Source organism: Carassius auratus, chromosome 2, assembly GCF_003368295.1.
Source record: "Carassius auratus strain Wakin chromosome 2, ASM336829v1, whole genome shotgun sequence".
NCBI classification, from domain to species: Eukaryota; Metazoa; Chordata; class Actinopteri; order Cypriniformes; family Cyprinidae; genus Carassius; species Carassius auratus.
The window spans coordinates 27,575,228-27,592,675 of record NC_039244.1 but is presented as its reverse complement, the minus strand read 5'-3'; the positions used below and the strand labels follow the sequence as shown (position 1 = coordinate 27,592,675).

Here is a 17,448-nt window from a genome sequence, read left to right as displayed (position 1 = left end):
GTGACAGTTATGGAAAGAACGTTGGAACTTGTAGTCCATTTTCTGCACAAGTCGAATTCTAACGCAGTAAGCGGAGGTTTTCAAAAACTACAACTCCGATAATTCCACCGCTCAAACACAGTCAGCATCTCGTTCGAAGTGCTTCGATTCTCTGTTTTGGTTCATGTAGTGAGTGGAAAGAGTTCGCTTTTTTATTCTCACGACTTGAACTTACTATTTAATCTACCGCTCAGTCCTCTAACACATCACTAGAGAATTAAAGCGCATAAACGGTTGGTCCGAAGTCCTGCTATCTTCTGTCTCCAAAACGGGGGAGTGTCTGAAATTGAATATTTAGCTTGTGAGCTAGCGTCAGCAGCATCAGGTTGACCCATGTCCTCTGAAGAGGCTCTCAGCTGCTCCACGCTCTCACACTGGCTCTCCTTTAACTCCTGGTGGCTGCTTCTGCCTTTCGTGATGCTCCTGGTAGTGGCTGCTTTCATCGTGGCCTTCGTGCTGCTGCTGTACATGATATCCCCGTTAATAAGCCCCAAGCCTCTCAAACTGAACGGGGCCCATGTGGTGGTAAGTTCTTATAACTCTGTTTTATAAACCAGTTAGAAATAACAGCACTCGGGTCTCATAACTAATTGCATTCACTGTCATTGAACTGATACTAGAGATTCTTAAACCTAATGAAACTGATACATAGTTACATATATATATATATATATATATATATATATATATATATATATATATATATATATATATATATATATACATACACATGCATACACACACACACACATATAAACTGATACGAGTGTCACGTCACTCATATTGCACCAGTGCAGATGTGCATTTGCTGAAAATATTTGTTATAGCATCGGATTGCAAATGCATATCAAATTCACTAATATTCATGTTAAAGGGACACTAAGTAGGAATTACTCCCATCTAGTGGTGAAATTGTATTTTGCATTCAAACTAATTTTGCTCTCCAGCGCCTTGCTTTTTCAAATGCGCGTTGCATCTACGGTAGGCGATATGTACCAAAAAGCTTTGACAGGATGTCTTCTAATAGCACTTCGTCGAGTTTTCCTTCAGGTGAACAGGTGTGTTATTTCAAACAAACTGCAACATGACAACTAACAAACGAATGTTACAGTATGAATTACTGACTGTGGAAAACATGAAATATTGTAATTAGTAGTTATGTCTAATTTATTCGTTATATTTTCTGAATTATATGCATTGTTAGATATAAAAAAAATATTATAATATAGATTGTAACACTGACTTACCTGTCGAGAAGAAAACTGGCCACTTCAGCGTCTCTTTTGAAATCTTTATCAAGCATTAGCTCTTTCCACCTAGAAAAAGCTTCCCCGACATTAACTCTTGTTTTCTGTAATCTACGGTCACGTTTCCTTTTACGTTCTATTTTTTACTGTTTTGGCGACTATGTTTTCTTCTCCTGTGGCGCGGCATATGTATGGTCCATAATAAGAATGCAATCCAGACTTTTAAACTTGCCGGTGCAGTTTCAAGCGCCTCTCACTGCTCTGCACCTGCGTTTCTGGCTCTGACCGAAAACGCGCTGTGGAAACGCGTTGGCTTAGTACTTTTTGTCCCTCTCTGCTATTATAGTTTTGCAAGATGGCGGAACTACATGGAAGCCTCCCTCGACCTACCCGTCCCATGTATATAAAGATAATAAATTCTTCATTTACAAGGATTAGTTTAAACATTGGCATAGGTATTTGTACACCATTGAGGGCATATTTATGAAAAAAAATATTGATTTTAGATAATAAAATACCTAAAAAGTTACTTATTGTCCCTTTAAAGTTCATATTTCACTGGAGGCCAAATAAGTGTTATTGCACTGGTTATGCAACCATCTCTTCCAGGGCAGTGGACCTTTTCAAGCGAGCACTGCATGTTTCTGCTTTTGCTAGGGTTCATAGTTTATCAAGAGCTCAGACCTATCTAGTTTTAAATGAACAGCATGTTAAGCTTTCTGTTAGACGATTTCATATGATATTTTGCACAGCTTTTTTCATAAAATGCTTATTGTCTTGAAATTGAATTTAGGCTTTAAGCAGTGGTACATTTAGATGGAGACATCAGAATGAAATCATATAGAGCATAATTCACACCACATATAATGATCATCACACACTTTTTCAAAAGCCATGATTTTTTTTCCCATTTGTGTTGTCCTTATGCATATTCAAATTCTTCATTATTCTTCAGAGTTTTAACCCGGTTAAACATATGAAGTTGTAGTACAAAAACCTCTCTCTCTATTTTTTTATGTGTCCGTATTGAACCTTTAGACAAAAAAAAAAAAAAAGTTTGCACAATTTATTTTAATTGGTAATGATTTAACAGCAAAAAGAAACATGAAACACAATCTGAAGATAATTCTACAATTGTACTAAAAGTACTTACTAAAAAGTAAAAACTATCACTCAGACGACAGAAGGTTAGTGAGTAGATTGTGAAAATGAAATTTTATAGTACAGAAATGTTTTGATCTCGTTGATACTTCAGAGGCTTTATTTGCATATCAAATATGATACAGTAGGCTTTATAGGGTTAAGTCATGAGTGATACCATCACTCTTACACATTATTGTTAAACGTCTATTTATGGAGAATATGAACCTGATTTTTTTATATCTCCACTCTATAACTGCTGTATGAGAACAGATGCATATTAAGTGCAACATGGTGCAATGTAGATAATTGCTTAGTTTAATTATTGGCTTGTTTGGTGCTTTTACCTGGTGAATGATTGTGTTTGAACTCTATCTCTTTCTCTTAGTGCTGTTTGCATAGTTTAGTAAAGTAAATGAACCATGACTTGATGGGTTTGTAATGAATCTGTCTGTCATCAGGTGACCGGAGGCAGCAGTGGGATTGGGAAGTCCATTGCAATGGAATGCTACAAACACGGTGCCTTCCTAACTCTGGTGGCACGAGATGAGGTTTGTGTTATTTATTTGTACAGTTCTTTATACCATACTGATTGTTTCAAAGCAGTTCTACAGTGTCAAACAGGAAATAGTTTGTCAGAAATGCATGCGATATCATCTTTCAGTCATAATACAGTAAAAACAGCAATATTATAAATTAATTATTGAATTTAAAATAATTGTATTGATTACCTTTTAAAAGAACTGTATTCACTTAATATATCTTCAAATGTCAGACATTCCTGTGATGCAAAGCTGAATTTTTCGATCCAGTCTTCAGTGTCAAATGATCCTTCAGAAATCATTCTATGCATCCTTGCTGATAATAAAGAATACATGTCTTTTAGGGAAAAAAAAGAGTACTGACTTCAAACTTTTGAACAATGGTTTACATAATAATCATTACTGTCACTGGATGTTATTAAATATTTGTTGATGTACTTATTTCTCTACAGCACAAACTGGTTCAAGCCAAGAAAGAAGTGGAGAAATGTGCCATAAATGATAAGCAGGTATGCATTTCTTTAAGTAAGTTTTTTTGGAATGTTGTATTCAAAATCAACTCAAGTCTTAAATTGGCCTGCCATGTATGATTATTGCTATGATCAACCTTAGGTGGTGCTTTGCATTTCTGTTGATGTGTCCAAAGACTACAACCAGGTGGAGAGTGTCATAAAACAAGTGTGTTTATTCTGTTTACCATTTTATGTCAGCATTTATTCTGCTGTTACTAATGTTTTCTTTGGATGGTTTGCGATGAGGGTGCTGACTGTGTGTTGTGTTTGCTACACAGGCTCAAGAGAAGCTGGGTCCTGTGGACATGCTGGTCAATTGTGCAGGGACGTCCATATCTGGGAGGTTTGAGGAAGTGGAAGTAGACCGCTTCAAGGTAAAAACAGCATATCATAGACACATATCATGGCAGTTTTTAATTATGCTAGTATGCAACCATCTTTCAACACCCTCTGGTCCTCATGAACCACTTACAAGTTGACCCTAATCAACCCCAATTAAACAAGCTAATTAAGTGTTTTTTTCAAACCTCTATGTCTCTATGTCACCTATATTGTGCACTTTATCAAGTGTCAGACATTTTGTGTCTGAAATATGTGTGAACAACTTAATTCCCTGCAATCGTTAGTTTGTTTATACCCACAATGCATTCTGATTTCTGAAGCACTATTTCTAAAAATCCTCTACTGATAAGACTGAGGAGCTGGAAAAGAAAGCGATGCTAGGCCTGTCACGAGCTTGTTTTTTCCAGGCGCGTCCACACCACATCTAGTTAAAAACATTTTAAGAATGACGCAAGAACACCAGGTCATGTGACAAGAACCAACTCAATCAGCTTCCTTTGGGGTGAAATTCCCCGTTGTTTTTGAAAAATGGGGTGCACCCAAACACTACAGAGTTTTTTACTTTTCTTCATAAATAAATCTTGTAGCAGAATTACAGCAAGGGTTTTGAAAGCAAATGAAAGGCGCTTCCCAAAGCTGGTCACTCTAGCGAAACGTTATCTCTTTATTTCCGGGACATCTGTGCCATCGGAGAGGGTGTTTTCTACCAAGGGCCATCCAATTTTCCCATGAGTTTTTTCGTATTCGTAATCTGAAAAATTTGTCATGCACAGAAACCGTCCATCCAAACCATCCAATGCGTATGAATGATTGCGTTGCGAAAAAAAAAACACCAAAACAATCCAAAATGTCGTCTTCAAGTAGTGAGGAAGATTTTTTGTCCTCTCTTTTTAAAAAGAGAAAAAGAAAGAGGAAATATTGGGTCCATCCACTCGTGCGATCATGTAGAGAGGAAGGAGAGTTCCATCTCCTTATCAAGGAGCTGCGGGATTATCCAGACCGATTCAAAGTTTACTTCAGGATGTCGGTGGCTCCAGTAAGCGATACTGGAGACACATTAAAAAGAAGACCACCAATTTCCGTGAATCAATTGTTCCTGAACAGAGACTATAAGTATGCTTTGCAGGACATGGAGGTGCAAGTATTCACTTGCATGTTTTCCGTGGATACGCCGTCATTTTTGTTCATAAGGTAAGAGTTATTCATCATAGTTAACTGTAAAGGGTCTTCTTGAATTTTTGTTCATTCACAATATCAACAAAACGTTGTGCTTTTATAAAATCAAGAAAACAGACGCGCTTTTGCCGTTTGGTATTGAATAGGAGTGTTTCACAAAAAATTTACCGAAACTCAGCGAATACATCCCTAACAGACATGATAAATATATCTATAGAAAGCTTTAAATTAGTATTTAACAAAATAAAACATATCGCAAACAAAAACTCTTTATTTATTATAATCATTATCCATATAGATGCATTTCTTAAAGGTGCGTCTAAATGAGGAGATATCGAGCACTGCATATGACCAGTCGGCTCATCATTTTTCGTGGTAATCAAATCAAAACTCTTTCAAAATGCAGCTTTTCCTGAGGCATTGGGAACTTTTAATAACTCTTATCCTGCGATGTGACTATCGTGGATTTGTACATCGCGATATCGATGCTTAAACGACACATCGTGCAGCCCTAGTGTGTGTATATGCATTGCGTATTGTGTAGGCGATCTATAATATTTATAATAGCCTATAATCATTATGACAGTATTTCATACAGTAGCCTATGTGTCCTCTGTGCGTATATGGGCACAATAAAAGGAGAGAAGCGAAATGAGCCAAAGCCCAATCTGTAAATGATTGAGCAATTTGGTACGCAGCACTTTACTTTACTTTATTTATTTTTTTACTAGATTGCAAGTGACAGGCTGGTGACTTTGATCAAGATTGGAGCTAAACTCTGCAGGAAAATGAAAACCACTGCTCTAGAAATGACTCAAACTACCCTAACAATTTCTCTAGCATTATGATGGCGAGACTTCTGTTCCTGTGGTGAATCGTGTGCTCTCTTGTAACAGAAACTGATGGAGGTGAACTATCTGGGCAGTGTTTACCCCACCCGGGCAGTGATCACCACTATGAAGGAAAGGCGGATGGGCCGCATCATGTTTGTGTCGTCACATGCAGGGCTGATCGGCCTCTTTGGCTACACGGCCTACTCGCCATCCAAATTTGCCCTGCGTGGTCTGGCTGAGGCCCTGCAGATGGAGGTGTGTGTATTCATGATGCTCACTCAGAATCTAGCATATGGCAGTCCATTGAAACTTTGATTTGTATTTAGTCTCTGATCTTTCTTAGATGAAGCCCTATAATATCTATGTGGCTGTGGCGTATCCTCCAGACACTGACACGCCGGGGTTTGCAGAAGAGAATAAGACTAAGGTGAAATGATAATGTGTTTTTCCTTAATAGAATATTAAACACCTAAAATATTAGAATAGAGCATTAATATTAATAGAATATTAAAAAGTGAAGGATTTCTAATAATGCAAGTCTGTGCTCTGTTAAATAGTTGGATCTTTTTTAATAAAAAAAAAAAAATATGGATAGCTAATATTGGGTGGGTGTTTTTTAGCCAAAAAGCAATGCTGAGTAAAACATTTTGCTAACACTTTATTCTCATTATTACCATGCATATTACTAGCATATTGTCTGTTTATTTGTATTATGAAGCACATATTAATCTCTTATTCTGCCTGATCTTATTTTAGATCATACATAAACTTCGCAACTACCTTACTAACTTTTATTAAGCAGCACATTTCTTGTTTATTGAGGCAAAAGTCATAGTTAATAGTGAAAATTGGTGCCTAAACTAACGTGTAGCTTAAATGTTTTTGTTTTATTCTGGTTTTGACACTATCTGTGGCAGCCTCTGGAGACCAAGTTAATTTCAGAAACGTCTGGAGTCTGTCAGCCTGAGCAAGTAGCAAAAGTTGTGTTGAAGGATGCTGTGGTAAGTAGGAATTGGTCGAGATCAATGGTCAACTTCTGATCCAACAGTATTTGACTAGTTCACTGTTAGCTTTTAATAATGTGCCTTGACTGATTTGCTCCTTACGCTCATGTCGGTCTTTATTTCTGTATGTAGAACACAAAAGATGATGTTTGGAGAATTTTTTTTTTCAGTGCTCTTTAAATTATCTTTTTTTTGGTGGGGTGTGAACAACACTGAACAAAAAATTATAAAAGCAACACTTTTGTTTTTGCCGCCATTTTTCATAAGCTGAACTCAAAGAGCTAAGACTTTTTCTATTTAAACAAAAGTCCTATTTCCCTCAAATATTGTTCACAAATCTGTCTAAATCTGTGTTAGTGAGCACTTCTCCTTTGTAGAGATAATCCATCCACCTCGCAGGTGTGACAAATCAAGATGCTGATTAGGCCAATAAAAGGCCACTATAAAGTGTGCAGTTTTACTGTATTGGGCTGTGACGGCCGTGGTTGTCTACTGCCACCGGCGGTAGTGCATGTGACGTCACACACTCTATAGCAAGCATAATACAAAATGTTGTATGTTTGTGTAATAACTGTAATAGTTGCAAATTCTAAGTCTATGGTAATTAACAAATTACCTCAAACACAGCGTTTCCTTTAGATTGGCAGATTTGAGCGCAGGAAAATTGTTTATGCATTCAGCACATTAATTTAGTGTTGAGCCATCTGCATTCATGTCACCCATCCGCGTTTGCACAAGTTCTTGTGATCACAAATGCTGGTTGGTCAGGTTTGGTGAGGCTTTCTCCAAACTGGCCAAATACCAACAAGACAGCGATAAATAAAAATGGTAACAAGAAATATGGCAACGATTCCTATTTCAAAGAGAGCGCGTGCAGATGAGGAGTTATTGAGCTCGCTTGGTGGCGGAAAAGTAAACCAGACGCAACACCGCGACGAAAAAGGTTTAGTCTGTCTAGTGTCTATACAGGACATTTGAACTCTGTGTCAGGACGGGGATTTATTGTGTCCTGTTGTGCTGCATCCAGTGTAGCATCACTGACTACAATGAGTATTTTTTTCACGCTGCGCGCTCGCGTCCGTTAGACAGGGTGTATTTAATATTCTTATTTAGGCTTCTACTTGTTTAACTGAATTATTTCTTTGATATTTATGTTAGTGTTTTGCAGCCGGCGTTCAGTTCTCAAATAAACACGAACTGACGAGTTAAATAGGATGTGTTAGATGAGTGAGACAGTGCTGGGCTGATTTCATGTGCATATATATATATATATATATATATATATATATATATATATATATATATATATATATATCCTGTATATAATATATATATAAAATATATTACATGCATGCACAGTTTAAGTCAGCTTTAATCACCTTTTTTGGTAATTCCATGAATTAACTGACCACAACACTGCTTGCACATAGTTTATTTCGCAGTTTGATATGAAATGATATGCACAAAGGAAGGACCGTTTCCGCGCTCGCTTAACTTGCACCTGATTATAAAGTGAAGAGGAGCGCGTGTCTGAAACGTCTCCTGTTCAGTCATTCTGCGACTGAATAAATTCACTTCTTTTCATGAGAAAAAGTTACAGAAGCAGCAGTTGTGAGTGGGTGGCCATCCACGCCCCTACGTTAAATATTTTGAATCAATTTTCAAATCATCATATTGTCAGCCCGTGAGATCGACAATACACAATCTTATTGTGCATGTGTGGAGCAAGAGAGAGACTCTTTGTTCTTGTCATAGCATAACTATTTGGTGTTTTAAACTGCCCAGGTGCACGAGAAGAGCCTATGGAATCACCAATAATCGAAAAAATACTTTAAAACATACTGATAAACCAACGTTAAATATAAAAATATTGTATTTAAAACAGCTAGTTCATATATAGTCGTTTCCTGTGACAAATCTGCTGCATCTGCGCACGGAAGTTATCAGTCTAAATGTTCTGCAAAATCAGTCAACGGAGAAAATCAATAGTAGCTTTCTTTAAAAGTCCAACAGTTTAACACTGATATTGGACATAAACGAACACGTTAAATATAAAGTATTCAGAACAGGTAAGTTCATATATTTGGAGTAAAGTTTAAAAATTGAACTTATGCATCAGTCATACAGCGCTCCGGAGCGTGCGAGCCCCATGATGAGCTCTACGCACCCCACAGAAACAAGAATGAGGTGCGTCCTAACATAACTGTGGCATTAGACTCAGTTAGGGATTGCTTGTTTAAAATATTGCACATATATATAGGCAGTTCAGATTACTTGTTAAAGTGCAAAGTGCAATGAAGTACCTTATATCTGCAGATGATATACGTCTGTGTGTGGATGGAGACTTTGTAACGGCCAAAATTATGTATTTTGCATGCATCACATTATAGTGCGGAGTGCATGAAAATAATTAGGTGGCATAGCGTATATCGCAAGCCGTTTTAGCATTTAAAACTTGTTTTTGACTATCCATAAATGTAATTTTGGATAGTCACAATTGTAATTCCAGATATCTATATTGCAATTATGACTCGTCGTAATTGGAATTAAGATATCTACAATGTTATTATGACTAGCCGTAATATGCATTGAAGATATCTACAATGTAATTTTGACTAGTCACAATACACATTCCAGATATCTACAATGCTATTACGACTAGTCATAATCTTCCATTGACTTCCATTGAAAAATATTTGCAGATATCTTCAAATTAGTTTTGACTAGTCATAATTCCAATTCAAGATATCTTTAAATATGATTTGACTAGTCAAAATACAATTTAAGATATCTTTAATTCAAAATTTTTAAAGATATCCAAAATACATTTGTAGATATCTGCAATTCATTTATGACTAGTCAAATTACAGTTGTAGATATCTCGAATTGGAATTTTGACTAGGCAAATCATATTTAAAGATATCTTGAATTGGAATTATGACTAGTCAAAACCCAATTAAAGATATCTGCAATTTAATTATGGATATCCAAATCAGATTTTTGACTGGGAAGAACTATATTTAGAGATATCTGCATTTAGCTTTGTGACTAGGCGTAATTGCAATGTAGATATCTGGAATTAACAATTTGACTAGTCAAAATATGTTTATAGATATCTACAATGTGCATGCAAATACACCTTTGTTGAGCCCCACCTTATACGTTTTATTTAACCAATCCTGGCATGGAAACGGTTGTCATCCGCAGTTTTGTCTAAGAATTGTATAATAAAAGTCCTGCGTCTTTGGGTGATTTTAAACTGTTTTATACATAAGTAATTCAAAAGTATGGAAATAAAAATGTAGCTGGAGCATGTGTAAAAGCGGTAGGCTATACAGAGAGGACTTAAATAGGCTTTTGAACCTGTTTTATATCATAATGTTGAGACGTGTGTGCTGTGGATTAAATTTTGTTAGCCTTTATTTACAAACGAACACATGTATAAACCTCATGTCAGCCGTTGCAACATTTGATATAATGTTGAATCAGTGTCTATTTACATTAAGTGCAAGCCTGCCCTGTTGTCAGATGCTATACTCTATCGCCCACCAACATGTGATTGGAATAGTCAACACTCATAAACGACGCAAACTCAGTATCAGCTTCAGTGGATTAGCGGTTAAAATGTGTGCTTTTCGACGCAATGGACCCGGGTTCATGTTCGCCTTTTGCCAAACATTTTTTGTCCTTTTTCAAATTTCGTATCATATCGGAAAGGCATTTATTTTCAATAAAAATTAAGGAAATAATTAAAAGGTTGAAAAGAAATAATTGGTAGGGTGAGGGTAGGTGTCGGGAGGGCTTTATTAATTGTCCCAGTAATGTGGCATCTATAGATTTTAAAAAATTTAATTAAAATGATCATTTACACTCACCAAGTTATTATTGTGTACTGTTTTATAATGTACTACAATACTGAGGTGCAGATAATTGCCATTATTTGAAATAAGTAGTATAAATAGCAGAAAATCTTGCTATTTGAACATAGCGTAAATATAATCTATAATTATTTGCACTTAGTGTAAATGGCACATCGTTAAAAAAAATACTGCTATTTTCACTTTGTGTAAATAGCATCTATCGTTAAGAAAATATGCTATTTACACCTAGTGCAAATAGATGCTGCATAAAAGAATACATTGGCGCTCATCACCGAACACAGTAGAATATCATCATCATGGATCTATTGCTAAAATACAATACATACTCCCACCTTGTGGGCAATTTATGGAAGCTCGTTTCCGCCACTACATAAAGAAATTAATTAATTAATAAAGAAATAGCTTTTTTTTTTTTCAGTTCTAAATATCTTTTTCTCAGATATATATATATATATATATATATCTTGTCTCGCATTGTCTATATAGCTATCGCAATTCTGAGGGGAAAAAAAGTCAGAATGAATGGTAAGATAATTTTTTTTAAGGTAGGCCTATCTTTTTTTTGAATAAATAAATAAATAAACAAACAAACATTGTTTTTCACTGTCTAAATATATAATAAATAAATTCAGACGAGCAGTTTGTGATTTTCTGCCTTTATTGAACATTACACTGCATTTGGTCTGTTTTGCAACATGATTCAGTTAAAACTCAGCGCTATACATACATGCACGCTGGAGACCTTTTACCACACAAGGCTGCATCCAGATTTATTTAATAATCCACGAAGCACTTCATCAGGTAGCTTTTCTCTCCGTGACAACAAAAGCAGACTTTTATTATGTTGTTAGCAGTTAGCAGAGTAAGCGGGGAGGAGCTGAGTAAATTTATTCTGACGTCACACAACAGCATTTCGACTAGGAGCTATTGCATTTCAGATATCTTAAACTATAATTGAGACTAGTCGAAACTGAATTAGAGATATCTCTAATTACATTTGTGGATGTATGACGCGTCTATTGAAGATATCTATAAAGTAATTACAGATATCTCAAATGGAGTTTTGATTAGTCATAAAGTATTTAGAGATGTCTTTAATCCGATTTCTTACTAGTGCAATTATAATTGCAGATATCTCTAATTGTCATTGTGACTAGTCGAATTATAATTATGACTTTCCGAATTAGAATTGTGACTATCCGAAATTATATTTATGGATAGTCAAACCAAGTTTTAAATGCTAAAACGGCTTGCGATATAGCGTACTTATTATAGTGGTTCTCACGTAGTCCTTCTACGTCATCACCATATAGTGTGTGTTATAAGGGATCAGTCTTTAAGAGAAGGACTACGTGAGAACCACTATGGATGATAAATTCGCTCTGCCGCCTTGTTATTATTTTGTCTTTATTTGTAAGCCAAGAAAAAGTTAATCTCTCATGTATGAGAAGAGCGCGTTGTCGTGTTCCAGCCATTAAATGTGTGGGACACCAACTCCTCTTTCATTTCATGGATTTAACGAGTTATCTGAGTCAAAGTGGACAACTTCAGCGACTACAGGGTCTAATCCTTCTGCGCTTACATGCGCGTGGTGTGTGTGAAATGCGGTGCTGAAGTGAAATAGCTGGGCAGTTTGATAGCCGAATTATAATAAGCCACCTAATTAAAAAAGAATAGTTATTATTATTATTATTATAATCTAATACATTAATAGTAAAATGAGTGTAATATCGTCTTGATTATCAACAGAAATATCTGCTTATGTCGATATCTCTTGACTGTCGTCGATACACGATACTATCGTCTATCGGCACAACCCTACTGTGTAATGTTGGTCCACTCCTCTTCAATGGCTGTGTGAAGTTGCTGGATATTGGCAGGAATTGGAACACACTGTCTTATACACTGATCCAGAGCATCCCAAACACGCTCAATGAGTGACATGTCCGGTGAATGCTGACCATGCAAGAACTGGAATGTTTTCAGCTTTCAGGAATAGTCTACAGATCCTTGCAACATGGGGCCGTGCATTATCATGCTGCAACATGAGGTGATGGTCATGGATGAATGACACAACAATGGGCCTCAGGATCTCGTCATGGTGTCTCTGTGCATTCAAAATGCCAGCAATAAAGTGCTCCTGTGTTCGTTGTGACTTGCGACATCTGTGGCATTGTGCTGTGTGATAAAACTGCACACATTAGAGTGGGCTTTTATTGTGGCCAGCCTAAAGCACACCTGTGCAATAATCATGCTGTCTAATCAATATCTTCAAATATCACACCTGTGAGGTGGATGGATTATCTCGGCAAAGGAGAAGTGCTCACTAACACAGATTTAGACAGATTTGTGAACAATATTTGAGAGAAATTGGCCTTTTGTGTACATAGAAAGTCTTAACTCTTTGAGTTCAGTTCATGAAAAATGGGGGCAAAAACAAAAGTGTTGTATATAATTTTGTTCAGTGTATACCTTTAACACACTAGTTTATTTTGAACATTTCCAAACACTCCAACTGGTAACAGGTCGAGCTGCATGAGAGACAACGTCTGCTCCTTAGATTAAATCTTTTGATTTCATTGATTTATTTAATTAGATTTTTTTTTTATTCAGTGTTTGCTATGAAGTCATGTAGTGATTTAATATAATATAAAATATAATGCTGTAATAACTATTGTTTGTCTCAAATACCTTCTCTTGTTTCTGTTCTATCTCAGCAGGGAAATTTCACCAGCACAGTTGGACCCGATGGGTACATGCTGTCAGCGCTGACCTGTGGGATGTCACCCGTTACCTCCATCACTGAAGGGCTGCAGCAGGTACGCCCCATTATCACGAAATACAGAAGAGTCTTGACTGTGGTGCAACAGTGTCATCATATCTGACTCGCTGACAATAGCCTAGGACATGGAAATAGATGACTCCTGCCTTTTCATGGAATTGTTTCTGCATCATGTGCCTTTCATCATCCTGCTTGGCCTTTGAATATAAGTAACATCATGCTTGCATTCAACTTTCATAGGACTTACTTATCAAGGTCTTAATAATTCCCTTTAAAGATTTGAATGAGCCTCTTGACTTTTGCTCAGCTCTTCACTGATTCCAAACTCTCTCAAATCTGAGGAATAAACCTGTGAGATACTCTTTTTTTTATGAATTCCTTTGAAGAATAGAAGATATAGTCACATCAGATTTTAAAGTAAAACAGAATCAGATGTTATCAGCATTTGAAGAAGGAATCATTGTGTGCAGAACTCTACAAACCATCAGATTGTTTATTAAAGTACTTCTATTATGGATTTTTGAAAAATGACCTTTCATGTGGTGTGTAACACAGCTCTAAGTGAATGAAAACATCTTGCTAAGTTATAAATCTGAAAGTGCACCGTGTATAAAGTTATTGTCTCTCAAAAGAAAGAGTCGATTCTGAATCTTTGAAGCGAGTCGTTTTCAAAACGAATCCCAAGCTGTTTCATGTTGACGTCAATATGAAACATTAGCACACAGCCTGTCCACTTGATGGTCTTTTCACTTTGGTCTAAATGAAAATGCTAATTCATTCCTTGCCACTAGGTGCTGCTTTAAAAATAGAGTTTTTCCCGGTAACACTGTAAACAAAGCAGCACTGCGCTCACAAACGCTGCTTTATCAGTCATTACACGCATGATGAAATGAAAATAAGATCAATCCAATCAATCACCGCAGATTAGCGACATGCAAAGGAGGGGAGTGAATCGTTTGGGATATTATAAGACAATGAAAGTGTTTTTTGACCTTGCATGCATGTCAACCTGTTATTGGGGCTCCCACAACTGAAATATGAACCTTTCATTATTCATAATAGGGGCACTTTAAATATTTTGGCTGATTTGATCACGTCTTCTCTACCAGTGTAGTAAAATTTTTAAATCCATTTTGTGACGTTCAGCATATTTTCCCCAAGAATATTTGAAGAAAGTCTGCAGATGTAGACTATAAATAAAATATATAGGTGTAGATAGATTGGTTGATTTTCTGTGATGTGTTAAAATGGTCATATTATCTCACTCTGTCCAGATTGTGACGATGGGGCTGTTCCGCACCATCGCTCTCTTCTACCTGGGCAGCTTCGACAGCATCGTCCGCCGCTGCATGATCCAGAGAGAGCAGTCCAAAGCAGCAGTCAAGAGGGAGTAGCACCAGCCTCCCCACCACATCCATCTCTATCAGCACCACTACACACTCACACACACACACACACACACCTCAGAGCACACGCCCCCTGGCCCGGCAGACGTGATCAAATGGGTAGTTTATGCATCCGTCCATCTTTCATGATGTGTTTTTCAGGACTCCGATCATTCCAGTGCATGCTGCATTAATATATCAAACAACTTTATTTGCATTTCAATTATTTACTCACTCCCTTTATTACATGTTTTCGTTTCGGGTTTGTGGTCGTTCTCAAAAGTACACACTATCTAAGTTCTTGTTCTTTCCTGTTGGCGTAATGTTATTTCAACACTAGAATTAATTTCATTCAACTTTATATTGAGATGTTGCCATATGCTCTATAGGTAAAAAACACATATGTATAGGTGAAGAACAACAACTTCACTTCCTTACGTTACAGTGAGGTGAAGAACTGTGGTCCTGACTGGTTTGTGATGTTCATAGTCAAGCAATGTATCTTCCTGCTTTTAGATTTCATAGTTTTAACGTATGGACACAGGACATCTGTCGAGTCTGCCACTCTGCCTTATCTTCGTTGCTCTGTGTGGGGGTTTCTGAAGGAAATGTTTACCTTATAAATGTGCGTGCGTGCGAGTGTCTTCTTGTATGCATGTATTTAGGTGACCTCAGGGGCTTCTAAGGGTTCACCGAACTGAAGGATGGGTCAGGAGGACTCGCTGGTTCGAGTCAGGGCACCTTTCTGCCAGCAGGTGGAGCTGGAGATCCAGACGGATCAGGTGTAACAAGAGCAAAAGCCTAAGTAGCTCTTACTAAAAGCTGATCTGGAATGAGTCCGAATAATCATAGTCAGATGGTTTGATGTCCACAAGCCCAGAACTCATTTCAAATACTGTAGATGTTGTGAAGCTGGATCAGATTTGTACACCAAAACAAGCAATAGGGCTTCCACGAGTCAAGTGAATTTCCTCGTGCTCTGCTCAGTCATAATGCAAACTGGATGGCTCCAGTATATGAACTGTGTTTTCTGATTGAGATTCTCGTTGCAAGTCGTATCTTACTGCTAGAGAGAAAATGACACTTACTCATGCTGTTGTAATATTTGCCTTCCTCACGGTCACAAGCAAACGGAGATCATGTGATGTGATCACACCCTGCAGATGCTTGTAAGGAGTCAGTCTCCTGAATGCCTGAATGCACAGAAAAGAGTCTATTTAAACTGATAGTTCACCCAGACATAAACATTCTTTCCTTATTTACTCGGCTTCATGTCTTTCCAAACCTGTAGAACTTTCAGTATTCTGTAGAAGACAAAAAGAGATGTTTAGTGGAATGTTCATGCAGCTCCTTTCCTTAACAGTGAAAGTGAAAGGGCTGCAAAATAAAAAAGGACGATTTATGTGGTCCGTATGAGATGCAGTATTTTCTAATCCTTCTGAAGAAGCGTGATTGATTTGTTTGAGAAACCGAGAAGATCTTGAAGTATATGTATATGAGATTTGAGAGTTTTCTCTGAGCATCGAGTTAAATGTATAGTCTTATGAACTACATTTATGGCGCTTTTTTCATTTTATGGAACAGAGCAGTGTAAACAGTTTCTTGTTTTTGGTTCCACAGAAAAAAGAAAGTCCTATGGTTTTGGACCGACATGAGTGTGTGAGTAAATAATTACAGAATATTTTTAGTTGAAGTAAGACTCAATACAACTCGTCCCTTTTCTTTTTCATCTTACCTTTGTCCTACTAATAAAGCACATAGGCTTCTCTAACCGCTGTCATTTTAGAGTTTAGGTTACTGTAAACAACATGTAGTTATTTTCTTATATCAGAATTTTCCAAAATGACTTAAACTGCTGATTCCAGTATATTTATTTTGAAGAAACATCTCCCGTTCCTTTGCTTGTCCGGAGTTTGCAGGTTTTCTGGAAACCCTTGACCTCAGTCAGGCACTACAGTGATGGAGGCCCATTCCAAGCCTTAAGAGATCCAAACACTGACCACTATAAAAACTGCAAGGGTCGATACATATGGCATAGATTGTGTATGGTTTACCTATATTTGTTTCAGTACGGAAAAAGACATTGTTTTTGCTTGTTTGTGCATTATTTGCTAAGGTTATTTTTTTTTACAAAGATATCCAAAATATGAAAATGAGAATGCATGAGTCGATACGACGATGTTCTCATTTGATATTGGCTACACATAGTAGCGATATTTGTGTGGGTCGTGCCCTGTTCCATAACACATGGATGTAGTTTTTTTTTTTAGATATTGTTTTGACCTCCTTAAAGCTATGCAACTTCATTCAAACACACGAGGACAGTCTTCTGCTGTACTTAACACTTTTATTGATTGAAGACCGAGATATTTCTGAAAATAAGATATAGTTTGAGTAACTTTTAAAAGAGAGACCAAGGCCAACTTGGATGCGTTCTGCTTCTGTTTATTCATTTGTTGCCAAACTTTAATAAATTTCACCTTGTGTGCCATAGGAGAAAAAAAGAGATGTTGTTGCTTTGTCTTATTTTCTTACATAAAGAAATAAATATCTTTTGAAATGTAA

The 17,448-nt window shown here is 36.8% G+C and overlaps 1 protein-coding gene across 2 annotated transcripts; it reads left to right on the top strand.

Annotated features, from left to right (window-relative positions):
- The first annotated feature begins 94 nt into the window (after nucleotides 1–94).
- LOC113038864 (3-ketodihydrosphingosine reductase-like) lies at nucleotides 95–17,448 on the top strand. 2 transcript variants are annotated; one of them, XM_026196605.1, is made up of 10 exons: nucleotides 96–564; nucleotides 2,888–2,977; nucleotides 3,421–3,477; nucleotides 3,581–3,646; nucleotides 3,759–3,854; nucleotides 5,895–6,086; nucleotides 6,175–6,258; nucleotides 6,749–6,832; nucleotides 13,434–13,535; nucleotides 14,773–17,448. In XM_026196605.1, exons 1-10 carry the CDS (start codon nucleotides 373–375, stop codon nucleotides 14,890–14,892), a joined length of 1,083 nt encoding a protein of 360 aa, XP_026052390.1. In that variant the 5' UTR covers nucleotides 96–372; the 3' UTR covers nucleotides 14,893–17,448. The 2 variants fall into 2 exon arrangements, with proteins under 2 accessions (XP_026052401.1, XP_026052390.1); XM_026196616.1 differs by lacking the exon at nucleotides 6,749–6,832 and having other exon boundaries at nucleotides 95–564.

What these genes read in the sequence shown, in the direction of transcription:
- LOC113038864 (XM_026196605.1), top strand. Translation starts at nt 373, where the DNA reads ATGTCCTCTGAAGAGGCTCTCAGCTGCTCCACGCTCTCACACTGGCTC. An exon ending in GTGCCATAAATGATAAGCAG is followed by an intron (nt 3,478 to 3,580) that starts GTATGCATTTCT and finishes GATCAACCTTAG; the next exon opens with GTGGTGCTTTGCATTTCTGT. An exon ending in TGGAGAGTGTCATAAAACAA is followed by an intron (nt 3,647 to 3,758) that starts GTGTGTTTATTC and finishes TTTGCTACACAG; the next exon opens with GCTCAAGAGAAGCTGGGTCC.